The sequence below is a fragment of the Pseudonaja textilis genome, chromosome 2, assembly GCF_049901715.1.
Source record: "Pseudonaja textilis isolate UNSWEBS1 chromosome 2, rPseTex1.2, whole genome shotgun sequence".
Lineage (NCBI taxonomy): Eukaryota > Metazoa > Chordata > Lepidosauria > Squamata > Elapidae > Pseudonaja > Pseudonaja textilis.
The window spans coordinates 149899223-149915563 of NC_141991.1; the positions used below are offsets into that span (position 1 = coordinate 149899223).

Genomic DNA, 16341 nt, shown 5'->3' on the forward strand with positions numbered 1-16341 from the left:
CTTATCTGCCTTGGGGTTGGATAATCCCCTGCCACTTGACTGTTTCCCAGTATGATTTGATTGTTCCCTATGACTATCATTAAGTGTTGTACGTGATGATCCTTGATTCTTAATGAGTGTACCTTTTCTTTATGTACACTGAGTATTTACACCAAGACAAATTCCTTGTGTGTCCAATTACACTTGGCCAATAAAGTATTCTATTCTATTCTATTCTATTCTATTCTATTCTATTCTATTCTGTTCTGTTCTGTTCTGTTCTGTTCTGTTCTGTTCTGTTCTGTTCTATATGAAAATAAAGACTGGTATTGACTTTAGTTTAATTGGTGCCAGTGAGTACCAAGAAATGATTTCTATTTGGGCATGGACCTTCTGGTGGCTCTGCTTCCTTTGTCAAAAGAGTACTTGCTGCTTACAAAGTCTGTGAGTGTACCAGACACCTTGCTGCAGACATATGGCCACTGATGTGTCTGTTACTGATTACATACGCTACGCTCCCGTTTCTGTGCTCCTGTGTGATATGTCACAGGCTGCTTCACAGCTTCTTTTCCCCTGCTGCACTCTGCTCTGTCCAGATCTGGAAAATCTGTCCAGATTTGATCCCTGCACAGAAGCATTAGCTAAAACAATTCATATAACAATAAATATTTGCTACACTCTCTGGAATGCAGCATTCATGTCATGCTCATTATCAGGATGTGTGTGTGTGTGAGTGAGAGAGAGAGAGAGAGAGAAAGAGAGAGAGAGAGAGAGACACTCCACACAATTGTAGCTGGGCTGCAGCTCAGGAAACAACCCCAACCCAATCTCTGCCTCTCCAAGTCTGGGCAAGGCTCCAAAGTTCTCTCTCCTTCTGTTTGGTTCAGGTTGAAACTATTGTCTGCTGAATTATTCATTTGTTTGAAGAGAGGATAAGCCAAAGAAAGAGACTCAGGTTACCCCAGGTTTCCCATGGAGCAGGGCAAATAGCCCATATTTAGCACAAACCCAAAGCCCCTGGGCATAAAGTCAAAGACTGTAAGTGGAGAACAACTGGCACCCAGGTCCCTTCTACTTGGGACTTTCCTGTCATTTATTTTAGCCATTCCTTGGACAAATCAGTAAGAATCTGGCAACTTTTCCCAGCAAAAATAAGATCGAATGAAATCTGGAGAGCAGCCGTTATTCTCAAGAGGGGATATCCCTTCTGCCTCTCCCCATGGAGGGAGAATCTCAGAAAATTCATCCCCAGCAAGGCAACTTTTTAATGAATGGAAGGAATTATATGGTTGTTCCGATTTCTTCAGCTTTGTAAACAGCCACCGGCACAGTGAGAATTGAGAATTGTAGTTAATGCATTATTTCAGTAACCTTTAAATTAATCCAGCTACACTGCTATTATTGTCCTTTTAATCTGAGACAGAAATTAGGACCACAAATGGTCCTATAGTTTGCTTAATCATAGTTTTCTGATCAATCTGGAATTTGATGAATTCACAAAATATATTAAGCTGCAATACATTTTACAAAACACAGCTGTGTGATCTATTAATGTCCATTTTGCCTCACTGCACTGTCCACCCCTAAAAAAAACCCCATTAAAATGGTTCTTAACCTCAGAGTTCCCTACTAGGCCATTTTGATGGTGGTGGGGGAATCCAGTTTCCTTTCTCTTGCTTCTAATGAAATATCTTCATTCTGCTTTCTGTTGTCCAAAAGGATCCTTCTTTGTTATTTTATCTGTGTTAAATTCGAAACTGTAGGCTCCCCTTTGCAAATGCTGTTTGTACTCAGGAAAGCACCATGTCACATTAATAAAAAAGAAGCATTAATAGCAATATTATTGTAATATTGCTCCTCCCTTTTATACTTTCCCACATTTTAGTGAACTAGGGAAAAATTAGGGAGGATGTGTTGGGTTTTTTTGTTTTGTTCTACATGTTCTTAGAGCATTACCACTACATCTTGTGGCATTGCTTTGCATGCATGGCCAGAAAACAAAAGGGAATAAATGCTGGCCCTGTGTCTCCAACAGTGATATTAAAGGACATAGGCATTACCCTATTATTAAAGAATACAGCAAAATTCGGGAGGAGGGAGAGGGAACACCTGCAGTACCATAAATCTAGAAAAAGCCTGGTTGAAAAAGCAGTACTGTAAGTGACTAGTTCATGCAGATTTTGGGGGGTTACTTTTCCATGGTACATGGAATACAAGAATTGGTGATATTCTTTCAGCTTGGCTTCCTTCCCCTCCCACTGAATATCACAGCCAATGGGAAAACATCCACCAATTGCTCACCTTAATGTGGGATGGAGCGAGGAAGATGTGAGTTTTAACAGAAAGTTTATCCATTTGTCAAAATATGTTCTGTTTTTTTTTTTAAAATATACAGTATAAATGCATTCACAAGAAGGGCAACTATTAGCTGGATGTGGGTTTAGCATTCTTCTAGAATAACTTTGTTTTAGGATAGCACTCAAAGGAGACAGGCTATTCTAGCAAAAGACTAAATAAATTATATCATCTGACATTTGGCTCCTTTTGAACATAGGATTAATATGATTCCACCAGTAGCCCAAACAAGAACCATCCGGAACGGGGAGATTTGTGCAATGATGTACCAGAGAAAAAGTTGTCCCTCTCCTCCCCTAATGTGCAGTCCTGCCCCCTACTCAGTTGCTGCTCAGGCTAATCCAGATTTCCAGGTTGCAGACTGACTTGAAGAACCTGGTATGAAAGAACCAAACTACAGGTAGTCCTCAATTATGAGAATAATTGAGCCTAAAATTTCTGTAGCTGTGAGACATTTATTAAGTGAGTTTTACCCCCCACCCCATGTTACTACTTTTGCGGCCACATTTGTTAAATGAACCCCAGTAGCTTTTAGGTGAGTAACATGGTTGCTAAGTGAATCTGGCTTCCCCCATTGACTTTGTTTGTCAGAATGGCACTAAAGGTGATCATATGACCCCAAGACACTGCAACCGTCATAAATATGAGTCAGCTGCCAAGCAGCCATAAGGATGCTGCAATGGTCAGAACTGTGAAAAATGGCCATAAGTTACTTTTTTCAGTGCCTTTCTAACTTTGAATGGTCACTAAACGAACTGGTGTTAAATCAAGGACTATCTGTATTCTGTTGCCCAATGCATAAAGGACCTAGAAGATGTGGAGAAACAGGGACCACCCCAAACCAGGTTCAACTGATCAAGGGAGTTAGAAGTTATCTGACTGGCACATAGTGGATGAAGAAGGCTAGATACCCCTGATAAAACCAGTTCAACTTGCTGCTTGTTTAAAGAGGGAAAACACTAATACTGTAATAGCTAAGGACAACTTTCAGCTACCCCAGATATGGGCTGGGGATGAGAAAGGACATGGCAGGAAAAAACAACAACAAAGTGGTTAAGTGCAAGTAGGAAAAGGCTCCAAAACTGCCATCCACTCAGCAGACCCTGCTAGAATCACATGCCATCAACATTCTGCTCCTGCAGGATTGTTATCTTTACTTTGTTATTCAATGAGAGATTACATATCTGGCAGCGCTCACAGGGTGAATGGAAGGATGATCTTAGTGAGCCACCCAGAGGGTGGATACATATCATAAACTAGGCTTTAACTGACGTCTATTCCAAATTAAAACCACATAATATGAAATTCTGAGCTGCATGAGCATAATACAAATTGCATGATCTTGAGTTTCACACCCCATCTCTCTACAGCCAAGCTGGACCCACAAGAACCACACATAAATGAATCAAGTTACCATGTCTACAGGCTCCATACTTTGAAAATGGTGATCTGATCAAGTGGGACTGCCAATCTACCCGCTTCTTCCTAGTTCCATTTTGGGACGGTGGGTGAGAGGGGATTCCTGCAGTAGAATGTTGCTATTGAAACTTCCCTTGCATAAATGCCATAGGAGAGAATGGGAAAACACACTTACCGTAAGAACATGCAGCCGCTGTGCAAATAAGGAGTTTTCTGCCATTTTCCTTCTGAAAGAGAAAAAGAGCCTTTGGGGATATGTCCAGAGGACACTGGTTGCCAGTATTCATCATGTCATCCTCTTTTCTTCCCCAAATCCCATCTCAGGTTCTTACATGTTCTATTCCCTGTACTCTAGTAGACCTTTCTCTCCCTCTCTTGGGCTCCCAAGAGCTCTCTTGGGCTCATTGTCTTTTAATGACTTTCAGTAGCAAGCTTACAGGTAGATTCCTCTCCACTAACTACTTCTATCACCTGAGTCATCACCGTGTTCCTTTTTCAATGGAGAAGCAGGATCGTTTATTTTATTTATTTATTTAATTTGGAAAATAAATATAGAAGGCATCCCAACACAGCTCAGCTTAAAGAGGTAAAATATAAATGTCAAATTTTAAAAAGCACATCCCCAAAGGTGTGTACTCATAGCCATGTCGTATGTGTACCACAAAGGCAGATACTAAAGGCTCCATTGGTAGGTAAAATGGTCAATCATGTGCTAAGAATGCTGCATGAAGCCCCCTTCTGCTGGTCTTCAGGCATCTCTTTTCAGACCACTATTGTCACATATAAAAACACTGCAGTGCATATTCTGCAAACATGGTAAACCTGGAATGGGAACCACACAGTTTATCCTCAGCTCAGAATGTCCTCTCCCTGAGATTGCACTGACAAATTACAGGAGTATGATTTTCAGTAATTATTCTGAAATTATCTATCTATCTATCTATCTACCATATCTTATTTGTCTGTCTGTCTGGACTCACAACTGGCTGGCAAACCGTACTCAATGAGTAGTCCTTAATGGGTGTAAGTCTACATGGAGGGAAGTAAGCAGTGGGGTGCCACAAGGTTCCATCTTAGGCCCAGTACTCTTCAATATCTTCATTAACAACTTAGATGAGGGAATAGAAGGGGAATTTACCAAATTTGCAGATGACAGGAATAGCTAATACCCAAGAAGATAGGCTCAAGATCCAGATGGATCTTGACAGACTAGAACACTGGGCCCTATCTAACAAAATGAAATTCAATGTAGAGAAAAGTAAAGTCCTACACTTAGGCAAGAAAAACCAAAAGTACACATATAGACTGGGTGAAACCAGGCTCAATAGCAGTAACTGTGAGAGGGATCTTGGAGTCTTAGTGGACAACCAGCTAAATATGAGCCAGCAGTATGCAGCAGCAGCCAAAAAAGTTAATGCAATCCTAAATTGTATTAACAGAGGGATACCATCAAGATCAAGTGAGGTACTAATACCATTCTATAAAACCTTAGTAAGACCACACCTAGAGTACTGCATCCAGTTTGGGTCACCACATTATAAAAAAGATGTTGAGACTCTAGAAAAAGTACAGAGAAGATCAACCAGGATGATTAGGGGACTGGAGGCTAAAACATACAACGAACGGCTGCAGGAACTGGGCTTGGCTAGTCTAGTAAAGAGAAGGACCAGGGGAGACATGATAGCGGTCTTCCAATATTTGAGGGGCTGCCACAGAGAGGAAGGGGTCAAGCTATTTTCTAAAGCACCTGTAGGCCAGATAAGGAATAATAGATGGAAACTGAACAAGGAGAGATTTAACCTTGAAATAAGGAGAAACTTTCTGACAGTGAGAACAATCAACCAGTGGAACAGCTTGCCCTCGGAAGTTGTCAGAGTGCCATCACTTGAGATCTTCAAGAAGACATTGGACTGCCATTTGTCAGAAATGGTACAGGGTCTTCCGCTAGGGTGGAGGGTTGGACTAGATGACCTACATGGTCCCTTCCAACTCTGATTATCTTTTAAATCTGTCTATCCATGTACCCACCCACCTACTCACCCATCCTGTTTCTGTCCCATGTCCCATTATTTCTTTTTCATGTCAGCTTTAGCAATGCAATTCCACATTTTAGCACTACTAAAATGCTTGCTCATGGATAGATAGATGGTAAGAAGGAAGAATCTGCATTTCTACTGGTATGATCATCTGGGTTTATCTAATAGTGTTTTGCAAATGTACAAATATAGTGAAGACTGAAGCCTTGTGTGGAAAAAATGGTATTAGGGCACAGTGCCCAATTTTACAATATAGTACGAGCTATCTACCATACACATTTAGTGCAGAACTATTAGAACCAACAGTTGAAACCTGATCATGTCTGTCATGATTGGAAAGCAGATCATCACTAACTAGGCATGTAGGAGGAAATGAAGCAAGATAGCCATGGGTAGCATATATTGTTAGGTATATTTCAGCCAATTAGCTGACACAGGAAGTCTGAAAGATATTTTCAATTTCATTACAACTTTCATGTTTGCAAATCTTTCCTGTTTTAGCACCTCCTATTTAGTGTAGTAAGGAGATGGATGGATGGATGGATGGATGGATGGATGGACAGACAGACAGACAGACAGACAGACAGACAGATAGATGAAGAGGCCTAAAGAGCCGCAGGAGCTACTGAGTCAGGAAAGCAAAGGCTCAGAATGAACAAAGACTTGCAACAAAAGTCAAAGATAATTTAAATAAAGTTTATTCCATCATATAAATAAGAAAAAATGTTGAGACTCTAGAAAAAGTATAGAGAAGAGAAACCAGGATGATTAGGGGACTGGAGACTAAAACATATGAAGAACAGTTACAGGAACTGGGCATGGCTAGTCTAGAGAAGAGAAGGACCAGGGGAGACATGATAGCAATTTGAGGGGCTGCCACAGAGAGGAAGGGGTCAGGTTATTTTCCAAAGCACCCAAAGGCCAGATAAGGAATAATCAATCAAAACTGAACAAGGAGAGATTTAACCTGGAAATTAGGAGAAACTTTCTGACAGTGAGAACAATCAACCAATGGGACAGCTTGCCTTCAGAAGTTGTGGGAGCTTCATTACTGGAAGATTTGTCAGAAATTGTGTAGGGTCTCCTGCTTGGGTGGGGGGTTGGACTAGATGACCTACAAGGTCCCTTCCAACTCTGTTAATCTGTAATCTGAGTCATGTAGGGGTGGGTAACTCAAGGTAATCATAGAATCATAGAGCTAGAAGGGATCTCAGAAATCTTCTAGCCCAGCCCTCTGCTTAAAGCAGGACTCTTATATCATCTTAGTCAAATGGAGTTACTGTAACTGAACATTTCATATGTCAGTTTTATCAACATACGATCAGTTTATCTCAGCCTCCAGATCTTTGGAACTTTCCTTCTGCCTCTGAATACTGACAGTCCTACTTCTACCACAAGTACCAGGGCAGGCTGAAGATGATGAAAATGAGGGTTGAGGCCTATGCGGTTTGCTCCAACTGCCCATCTACAAGAAAATCACAGGAGTAGCCATGTTCTCACCCACAGAAGGGAGGCTGATAGGCATAATGCAAAATGAGAGCAATCATTGATCAGTCCATGAGATTGTCCCAATGGTGCTTTTTCAAGAGGCAACTGGACTTTTGCTTTTCTTTGAAGACGTTTCGCTTCTCATCCAAGAAGCTTCAAAGAAAAACACAGCTGAAGAAGCTTCTTGGATGAGAAGAAGAAAAACAAGAAAATCCAGTTGCCTCTTGAAAAAGCCCCATTGGGACAATTATGACCTGGATGACTGAGAATCTCAATAGTCAGTCCGTGAAATTATTCATCCACCATGGATAGATAACTATGGCTATGGGGTCTAACTAGAATGGTCAAGGGAAGCCAGATCCCTGAGCGAGCCTTTTATTTCTTTCAGTCTCATAAACTGGCTTCTGCTAAATCACTAAATGCACAAACAATAAAATATGTCTGCCATAATATGGCAGGATTTTTTTTTTTTTACTAAATAGTTGCAGATGCTAACTGGTGATTGACTAAATAATTTCTGAGTACCTAATGGCAGCTTTTGTAAACTGTTAATTACTGAGAAATCCTCAATAGTTGGGAATACTTGTAATTAATTCTATTTATATGGTGAGGGAGAACCCAGAAGGCATAGATGCAGAAAATAGCTTCTCTCTCACAAGTGTATAAAAGAATTTAGAGGCGGAATCTCCAGCCATAGAGGAGAAAGCCTGAATGGCATTAAGTGACTGCGACTGAGATAATCAGGCACAGGTGTGAGTTGAGTGAATCTCTGGTACAACTACTCTCTATACACAGCCTATGTCTGTACAGACACATATTCAGAAATGTAGTTAATGTTTATAAATATAACTAAATATGGAGAAACACATGCTGTACAAGAACAAATTAACCTACCCCAAAGGGCATTTTCTATGCACTAATAAGAACATACACAAACAGGAAGAACAAGAGTCTTCGACTAAACCATCTTCCAAAGAGATGCTTCTTATGGAGACCAGAGATCTACATGCAAATATAGGCAGCTGTTGCTGATTGAACACATCTGCCCCTGGGCTTGCTCATTCTAAATCCAGGGTGTTTTTGAGGGCTCAGCCTTCAATCCTGAGAGACCTGATCCTCTGGATGTCAACCCATTGAAAAGAATGGTGAAAAACTATGGAGCCCTGTTGCTTTTTATAATATCACTATGACCCTGATTGAATGCCCATTTGTCCAACAGGCAGATTGTCTGTTTTTTGGCAGAAGGGAGATCAGCCCTTCAATGAAAGAACATTTGCCTTGCCTGCTTTAACTGACACTCATTAACCTTTCACTGGGCACTTGTGCAAGAGGCCAACTTCTGCTAAAAAGCCCTGCTCTGAAATGGCTACTTTGCCCTGTGGACTGCCTCCTCCCTCGAGGTTAATGTCCCAAACCACCCAAAGTGCTGCTTCAGAGGAAAGAGAGGCTTGTGGTTATTTCAAAGGTTATGTGGGTGAAAAGAACAGGCAATAGGAACAGAAGGTGCTTTCCGACTGCTACTGATGCCAGGCCTCCAAACTAGGATAAAAATGATTCCACCATCATCTAAGTTGGCAGCCCCAGCAACCAAGTAGTCTTGGCCCAATCCTACAAGTAATTTTGTGGTTGGCTGGTTGGTAAAAGGGCACCATCAAACCCATTATTTCCATGTGTAGGACCGTATTCTCAAACATCAATGAGGGTTATTTTCCCTGTTGGATTTTTCAGGCAGACACAAAACGTTTATCTAAGAAAGACAGTACATACATGGCGGGGAGAGGCAATTTTTAAAAATAATGTAAGAGTGGATAGTGAAAAAATACAATTCTTCATAATGGGAAAAGGATGCTTAAAGTACATCAGAATTCTTTAACATACTTCTATTACTCCTTTCACTATTTTATTAAATGATAAATGATAAGGATTTGTTTACCATTGCTTAAAGACAGGTTAATCTTATAAATCTGCACAGGGACTAGTTGCTTGGGCAAACCAGCAGTCAATAAATCCCACCAGAGTTAAACACTTTGGAGCTGAGTGAAACATTTAAAATCTTGTTTAACTCCTTAACTGAATTCAGTAGGATTCAAATGGCTAATTCCTGGCTTGATCAAGTCTTTTCTGATGTATATATATATTCATTTAGACCGCAAAAGGAGCTTAAAAGTAGTCCAAAGTGGCCCAGCAGAAATTTGAACATGATTCATGTTGATTCCTGAGCATTGCATCACGGCAGTTCTCCAAGATTCACTATTACCATCTTTCCTATAACTAAATCTGTTTCAAACATCTAAGGACAAAACTAGGGGGAGGGGGATTTCCAGACATTTTGCCAAATGATCACCTCCTTCAGCTCATCCAAAATTAATAGATCAGACTGAAATCACAACATCCCTTTCCTTACAACAATGACATTTCATCGTATGAACTTTAAACGAACATGGAGAATAGTAATTTGCTTGATTAGATTAGATAGATCAAATGACAATTTACGCCCGCATAAACAAAATAGAATTCACTTGCCTTCTGAAACCAACTAGAATCCCTCAGGCACTTTAGGAAGCTAATTTTGCAACTTCAGTGAGGCAAAAGTAGTATCCCCAACAGAAATTCACCAGCAGATCTCAAAGGATCCAGACATGGAGGAAGCTTCTGCTCTTGTAAATTAAACAGCAAAAGAAATTAAACCTGCAACTCGCTGTATGGGGCACAGAAACTGGAAGAGCAGTCACTGCAACTGACGGAGTAGTAATTATGCACTCTTGGCAAAAGGAAGTGGTCAGACACGTAGCTGCAGCTTCACAATTTTTTTTTTGAAAGCACATCTCATTTCATACACTGCAATCTCTGATCCTTCAGATTACAAAAGCATGATTTTCAGTTGATTTTGGTGGATGAACTATAGGATTATAGAAATTCTGGGAACATTCATGAGTTCCCTTAACTCCCTAACTGCAAACAATGATCATTCAAATAGAGTTTTCTATCCAGGTGACTAGGGGATACTAGTGCATTGCACACCAAAACAACTAGACACAAGGACAGTTTCCCCCCATGCCATCACCCTGCTAAACAACTAAGTCCCACAACAATGTCAAAGTACCTAGTAGGGCTGTATTACTATTATCCTTTCCACCTTCCCTATTACCTGCTTCCTTATCTTCTTATGACTATAACTTTGTATCTTATGATTTATATTAATTGTGTTACTTGGTATCCTAGTGTGATTTATGTTGATTGCTTATTTAGTATTCTATGACTATCACTGAGTGTTGTATTTTATGATTTATGATGAATGTATTTTATGATTATGATCATGATTTATTAGTTGTTTCTTGTATGTACACTGAGAGCTTATGCACCAGAGAGAAATTTCTTGTGTGCCCAATCACACTTGGCCAATTAAGAATTCTATTCTATTCTATTCTATTCTATTCTATTCTATTCTATTCTATTCTATTCTGTTCTGTTCTGTTCTGTTCTGTTCTGTTCTGTTCTGTTCTGTTCTATTCTACATTAGTTACAATGCATCCAAAGGATTAAATATTGAGCTAGGTTCCTGGTGACTATAGAGACTAATGCCTACCACCTTAATCTATACATTTTTAAGAATATTCTAGCAATTTCTCCAGGCCCTTATCTGTTGTCTTTCACTTCTTGCTCTTGCCTCAAACCTGCCAAGTTTAATCATTTTTTAAATCTAGCCCGTTGCATCACAAGCCCTAAATGTGTGACTTCTGGCTAGTTTATAATCACTTCAAGGAAGCAGTCAGTTTTTATTTGGCTATAAGGTGACTTGTAAGAAAGTCAAGAAAAAAGGAAATTAAATTCTTTTTTTAAAAATCCAAATCAATGGTATTAGAAATGAGTTTAAGAAATGTGAAGCTACAATAACAGAATCTTGTAAACCTGAATGCATTTCTCTTCTCCCACCCATTATCTTCATGAGAATTAGGAGAGACTTGTCTGAAATTATTACTCCCATTATTTTCTTGGCCTGGGCTCAGCCTCTTTTATCTGATCTTTGCTTTGGTATGGGCTTTTCTTCCAGTCCTTCAAAGCATTCCCTCCGGATAGCAGAACCTGCACTGCATGAGAGGGCACTCCCATGCACTAGAGTCTTTATGACAGCTTTGCTTCATTTAATATCCTTTGAATATATTTGGACTGTAGCTTTTAAACCAGGAAACTGTGAGTTCTGGTCCTGCTTTTGGCATGAAAGCCAGCTGGGTGACTTTGGGCCAGTCATCCTCTCTCAGTGCAGCCCACCTCATAGGTTTGTTGTGGGGAAAATAGGAAGAAGGACAATATGTATGTTTTTCTGCCTTGAGTCATTTGTAAAAAAAAATTAAAAATAAAGGCAGGATAAAAAATCTACAATAAATAAATTGGCCATTCTGGCTGAGAATTCTGATTTTACCTATCTTGAGGGCTTCAGACTGGGAATTCTCTGATGCAATACTGTAGAAGACCATTACAACATATTTTTACTTGAAGTCAAAAGAGCCATCAAACTATATGTACCATTAACAACTCCCAAAACCAGAAAAAAACAGATTACCCATAACAATAAGGAAGCTTCAATCCAAAAAGAAATCACTTTGGCGGAAAAACAAATCTGGTCACGTTGCCAACTTCAAAAGCCGATACAAAAATTTATGCCACCAGATAAAAACTAAATGCACCAATTATCACATTAAACAAGAAGAAAACCTTCTACACACCAATTCCATCCGCGCTTTCTACAATTTTGTAAACAACAAACTAAAACACTCAAGAGGTCCATCCCACCCCTGAAAGGACCTAATGGTAAAGACTGAAATGACAACACTATTAAAGCCAACCTCTTTAATACATTCTTTGGCTCAGTATTTGTAAACAGCAATGGATCATGCCCGGTATTTTCTAGTCGGACCACAGACAACTACAATGATCTAATACATATCAATTTTACAGAAGACATTGTTGAAAAAGTACCGCGCAATCTAAAACCATCTCTATCTATTGAATTGGATGGAATATGTGCCTGCTTGTTAAAAAAGCTACCCACTGCCATAGCCGAACCTCTAAGCATAATCTTTGAAAAATCTTTCAGGACCAGCTCCTTGCCAAAACTATGGTCACAAGCCACGGTCATCCCCATCTTCAAAAAGGGAGACACCAGCCTAGTTGAAAATTACAGACCAATCTCTTTATGCTGCGTCACCTGTAAAGTCATGGAATCAATTATTAACCAATCCATCATCCTTCATTTAGAAACGAATAACCTACTCTCTAATAAACAATTTGGTTTCAGGAAAAAACTAACCTGTAATCTGCAACTTTTACACTGCAAAAACATATGGACTACATAACTCGATCAGAGCAAAGCAATAGACGCAATCTATATAGACTTCTGTAAAGCCTTTGATTCAGTGGTACACGACAAACTACTCCTAAAACTAAAATCTTATGGTATCTCTGGACGCCTGCATGACTAGATAGAAGCATTCCTGTCAAACAGACAACAAATGGTCAAAATTGGGAGCATCCTATCAAATTCTGTACCTGTCAACAGTGATGTCCCCCAAGGCATCACAGTTGTAAAAGTCTGACTCACAGACGAACACAATACCGAAGCCTGATGATGGCAGATGAGATTCTGCTGAAACGTTGCTACAACTTTAAAAGCACAACTATAATGACGTGGGAAAATACCCGAACAAAGCTGAATGCCATACATGTAAGTACCCGCGAAAACTTAAGAAAACATATATATATATGTGCGTGTGTGTATGTGTCTGTGTGTGTATGTATGTATATATTTATATATAGATTATCATTATGGTTCTTTCATTTAACAATAACTATTTGTTCCACCACTTCATATAGGATATTCAACATTTTAAACCAATATGTAATATAACTTCCATTGCCACTTCATCTAATAAAAAATACATTCTTATATCAATTCTATTATTTTTATACTGTAAAGTTATCTATAAAATATATCATTTCCACACTTTTTTTTCTAACCATTGATAAAATAATTCCCATATCTTATAATATTGTTTTTCTTCTTGTTCTCTAATTTCAAATGTCAATTTACTCATTTCAGCACATTCCACTATTTTCTTAATAACTTCCTCCTGTGTTGGTATTTTCTCATTTTTCCAATTCTTTGCAAATACAATTCTAGCTGCTGTTGGAACATTCACAATCAAATATATCAGTTCTCTACTGTATATCTCTGGTATGGTACCCAATAAAAATATTTCTGGTTTAAAATCAATATGACTTTTTGTCATCTTTTCCAACCATGTGTGGATTGTAGTCCAATATTTTTTTCGCCTCTGTGCATGTCCACCACATATGGTAAAATGAGCCAGGTATCTGATGACATTTCCAACATTTTTCAGATTTATTCTTAACTATGCTTGCTATTCTCGTGGGGGAAGATGCCACCTGTAAAACATCTTATACAAATTTTCTTTATATGCAGTTGACATTGTCATTTTATAATTTTGAGACCATAGTTTTTGCCATCTTTCTAAGTCAATCCCGTATCCAAATTTTTCCCCCCATGCAATCATTGTTTCTTTAACTTGTTCTTCTTCTAATTTAACCTCTAATAAATATCCATATAATTTCTTAATCACCTTTTCATCAGTACCTGTTAAAATTTTATCTAAAGCAGTTTATCATAAAAACTTTCTGTTTTGAGATCTTTATCATATCTAGAATGTATTTGAGCATATGAAAACCAATTCATCCTTATACCTCGTTGCTCCAGTTCTTGCATAGATTTAAGTTTACCCTTTCATTCATAATTTCGTCATATCTAACTGTTTGTTCCATTTTATATATCACTGGATATGAAAACGCTTCTATAGTTGAAAGCCAGACTGAAATTTTCAAATAGTGTTGCTTTTAATCTTCTCCCCATTTAATAATAAAGCCTCTCGTATATAGTGTCTTCTAAAATATTCATGTGTTTTAGTTCCCTTGTACCATAGGAAAGCATGCCAACCCAAAAACAAATCATGTCCTTCAAGTGTCAATAGTCTAGTATTTCTCAGTGTAATCCATTCCTTGACCCACATCAGAGTTGTCGCTTGATAATATAACTCCCAATTCGGCAGACCGAACCCACCTCTTATTCTAGCATCTTGTAATAACTTTAATTTTATTCTTGCTTTTTTCCCCTGCCAGATATATTTCAGCACTATTTTATTCAACTCATCAAAATACTCTTTCCTTAATCTAATTGGAATTGTCTGGAACAATATAAAATTCTTGGTAAAATATTCATTTTAATTGTTGATACTCTCCCTATTAATGATAAATGTAAGTTTTCCCATTTTGCCAAGTCTGTCACAATCTGTTGCTTGAGTTTATTATAATTATTCTCTTTAAGTGTGCCACATCTTGCTGTCAAATATATTCCCAGGTATATAACCTTATTTGTGACCTGGATTTCCAGGACTTCCGCCAATTCTTCCCTCTGTTTTACTAGCATATTCTTTAGTATATGTGCTCACTCCAGTGACATTATTATATGCACAAAAATGGAGAAATATTGAAATCTCCACAGTGGAGTAATGGCTTATGAAGACAACAACATTAGCAGAAATGGCAAAATTGACCTATTTGATCAGAGATTTTACAAAAGACCTTTATAGACTTTTTCTGAAATGGAAAAAATTATTTATGGATTTGTTGATTAAAGGGATATAATATGTAAAGGGAAATAGGATGCGCTTTTAAACTGAGAGATATGAAAAATTGTCCACTTGTAACTGCTATAAAAGAGGTAAGGAGTTGCTTCTTCATGTATTTTTCTTATCCTGTTCTTTTTCCCAGTTTTTTCCATTTTTCTTTCTCATTTTCTTTCATATTACTTTTACCTTTTATATCTGAAAAAATATTTAATAAAACTATTCTTTGAAAATAATCTTAGAGCTCTATTGAAACAAGGACAGACTTATTTTCTTTTAAACCAGGGAAGCACTTTGTATTGTTGCTCTGTAAACCAGGTGCTCTATATTGCTGGTACTGCATGAGTGTGTAAGTATTACAGGTTTCGCAATGTTTCCACCAATAAGGGAGACTGGTATCCGCCCAGGGCTGTTTGAAAGATGGGTGGCTCTATAAATGTTTTAAATAAATATAAAATATAAGTAATCATGCGTGTCTGTTTATTTTGAGGGAGTTGCATCTTGCCTTCCCTGATCTGTCTCCAGGGCTATCCACTGAAGTCTGGGGGGTAAAGTCCCCAAGTCTTAAAGTTGCCAAGTTTGGGGACCCCTGTTTTAAGGTTTCGGTTAGCCTACTGTCTTAGCTCAAGAGGTTCCCACTGTGTCTCTCTCTCCTATGAGAAACTCCCTCTACTGGGAGCTGATATCTCTTGCACAAGTGGATCATTTATTCACTCAATATTTACTGGGTGAATTATTGTTCTGGAATTACTTACTACTAATGAAATGGCACATTTGGAACAATAACTCATCCCATGACAGAATCAGAGGAATGACGTCTCAAACTGAGTCTCCAATTTTAATTCAGAAAAGGGTATCTTGGTTATTAGAGATTTGGAAAACTGACGCACCAGAGCTGATTCAATTGGCATGGATAAATCAATGATTAATAGGACGCAATAGATTTTTAAAGATAAACTCGCTTATTAATTTCTCTTAGAAGAATTAGATCATGGGATGGCAAACAGCCAACTAATGAATGAAAAGGAAACCATCATTTTCTAACAGACATAAGCACTACGGGTAGTTTTTCATCTAGATGCTGGAACAGTGGCAGTAAATAAGCAATGGAAGAAGATGGGCTACACTAATAATTGTGGGAATGTTTACCTGATTGTTACCCAAATATGAATGACAAGCAGCTATCAATAATTAGAAACAGAATGCCATGAAAGCTAGGCTTGTCATGCTATCCATGTACTTGGGATGATAGTTGCTAGGATATTGGTGAATTTCAACCAACACTTTGGATGAGCAAACCAAAATCTTTTTTTATTAGAGACTCTTACTATATCTCAGCTCTTGCTATAGTGAATGTAACATCTTGT

The 16341-nt window shown here is 38.5% G+C and overlaps 1 protein-coding gene across 3 annotated transcripts in view; it reads right to left on the reverse strand.

Moving 5' to 3' along the window:
• Positions 1-16341, reverse strand: part of PALM3 (paralemmin 3) — a 38233-nt gene that overhangs the window by 19426 nt on the left and 2466 nt on the right. For 2 of the 3 annotated variants that reach the window (XM_087925888.1, XM_087925887.1), the window contains one exon: positions 3929-3980. In XM_087925888.1, the coding sequence (XP_087782014.1) occupies positions 3929-3973 (45 nt within the window). In that variant the 5' untranslated portion in view covers positions 3974-3980. Of the gene's footprint in view, positions 1-3928; positions 3981-9800; positions 10004-16341 lie in introns of those variants that run through there. The other variant, XM_026711583.2, reaches the window with a different exon arrangement.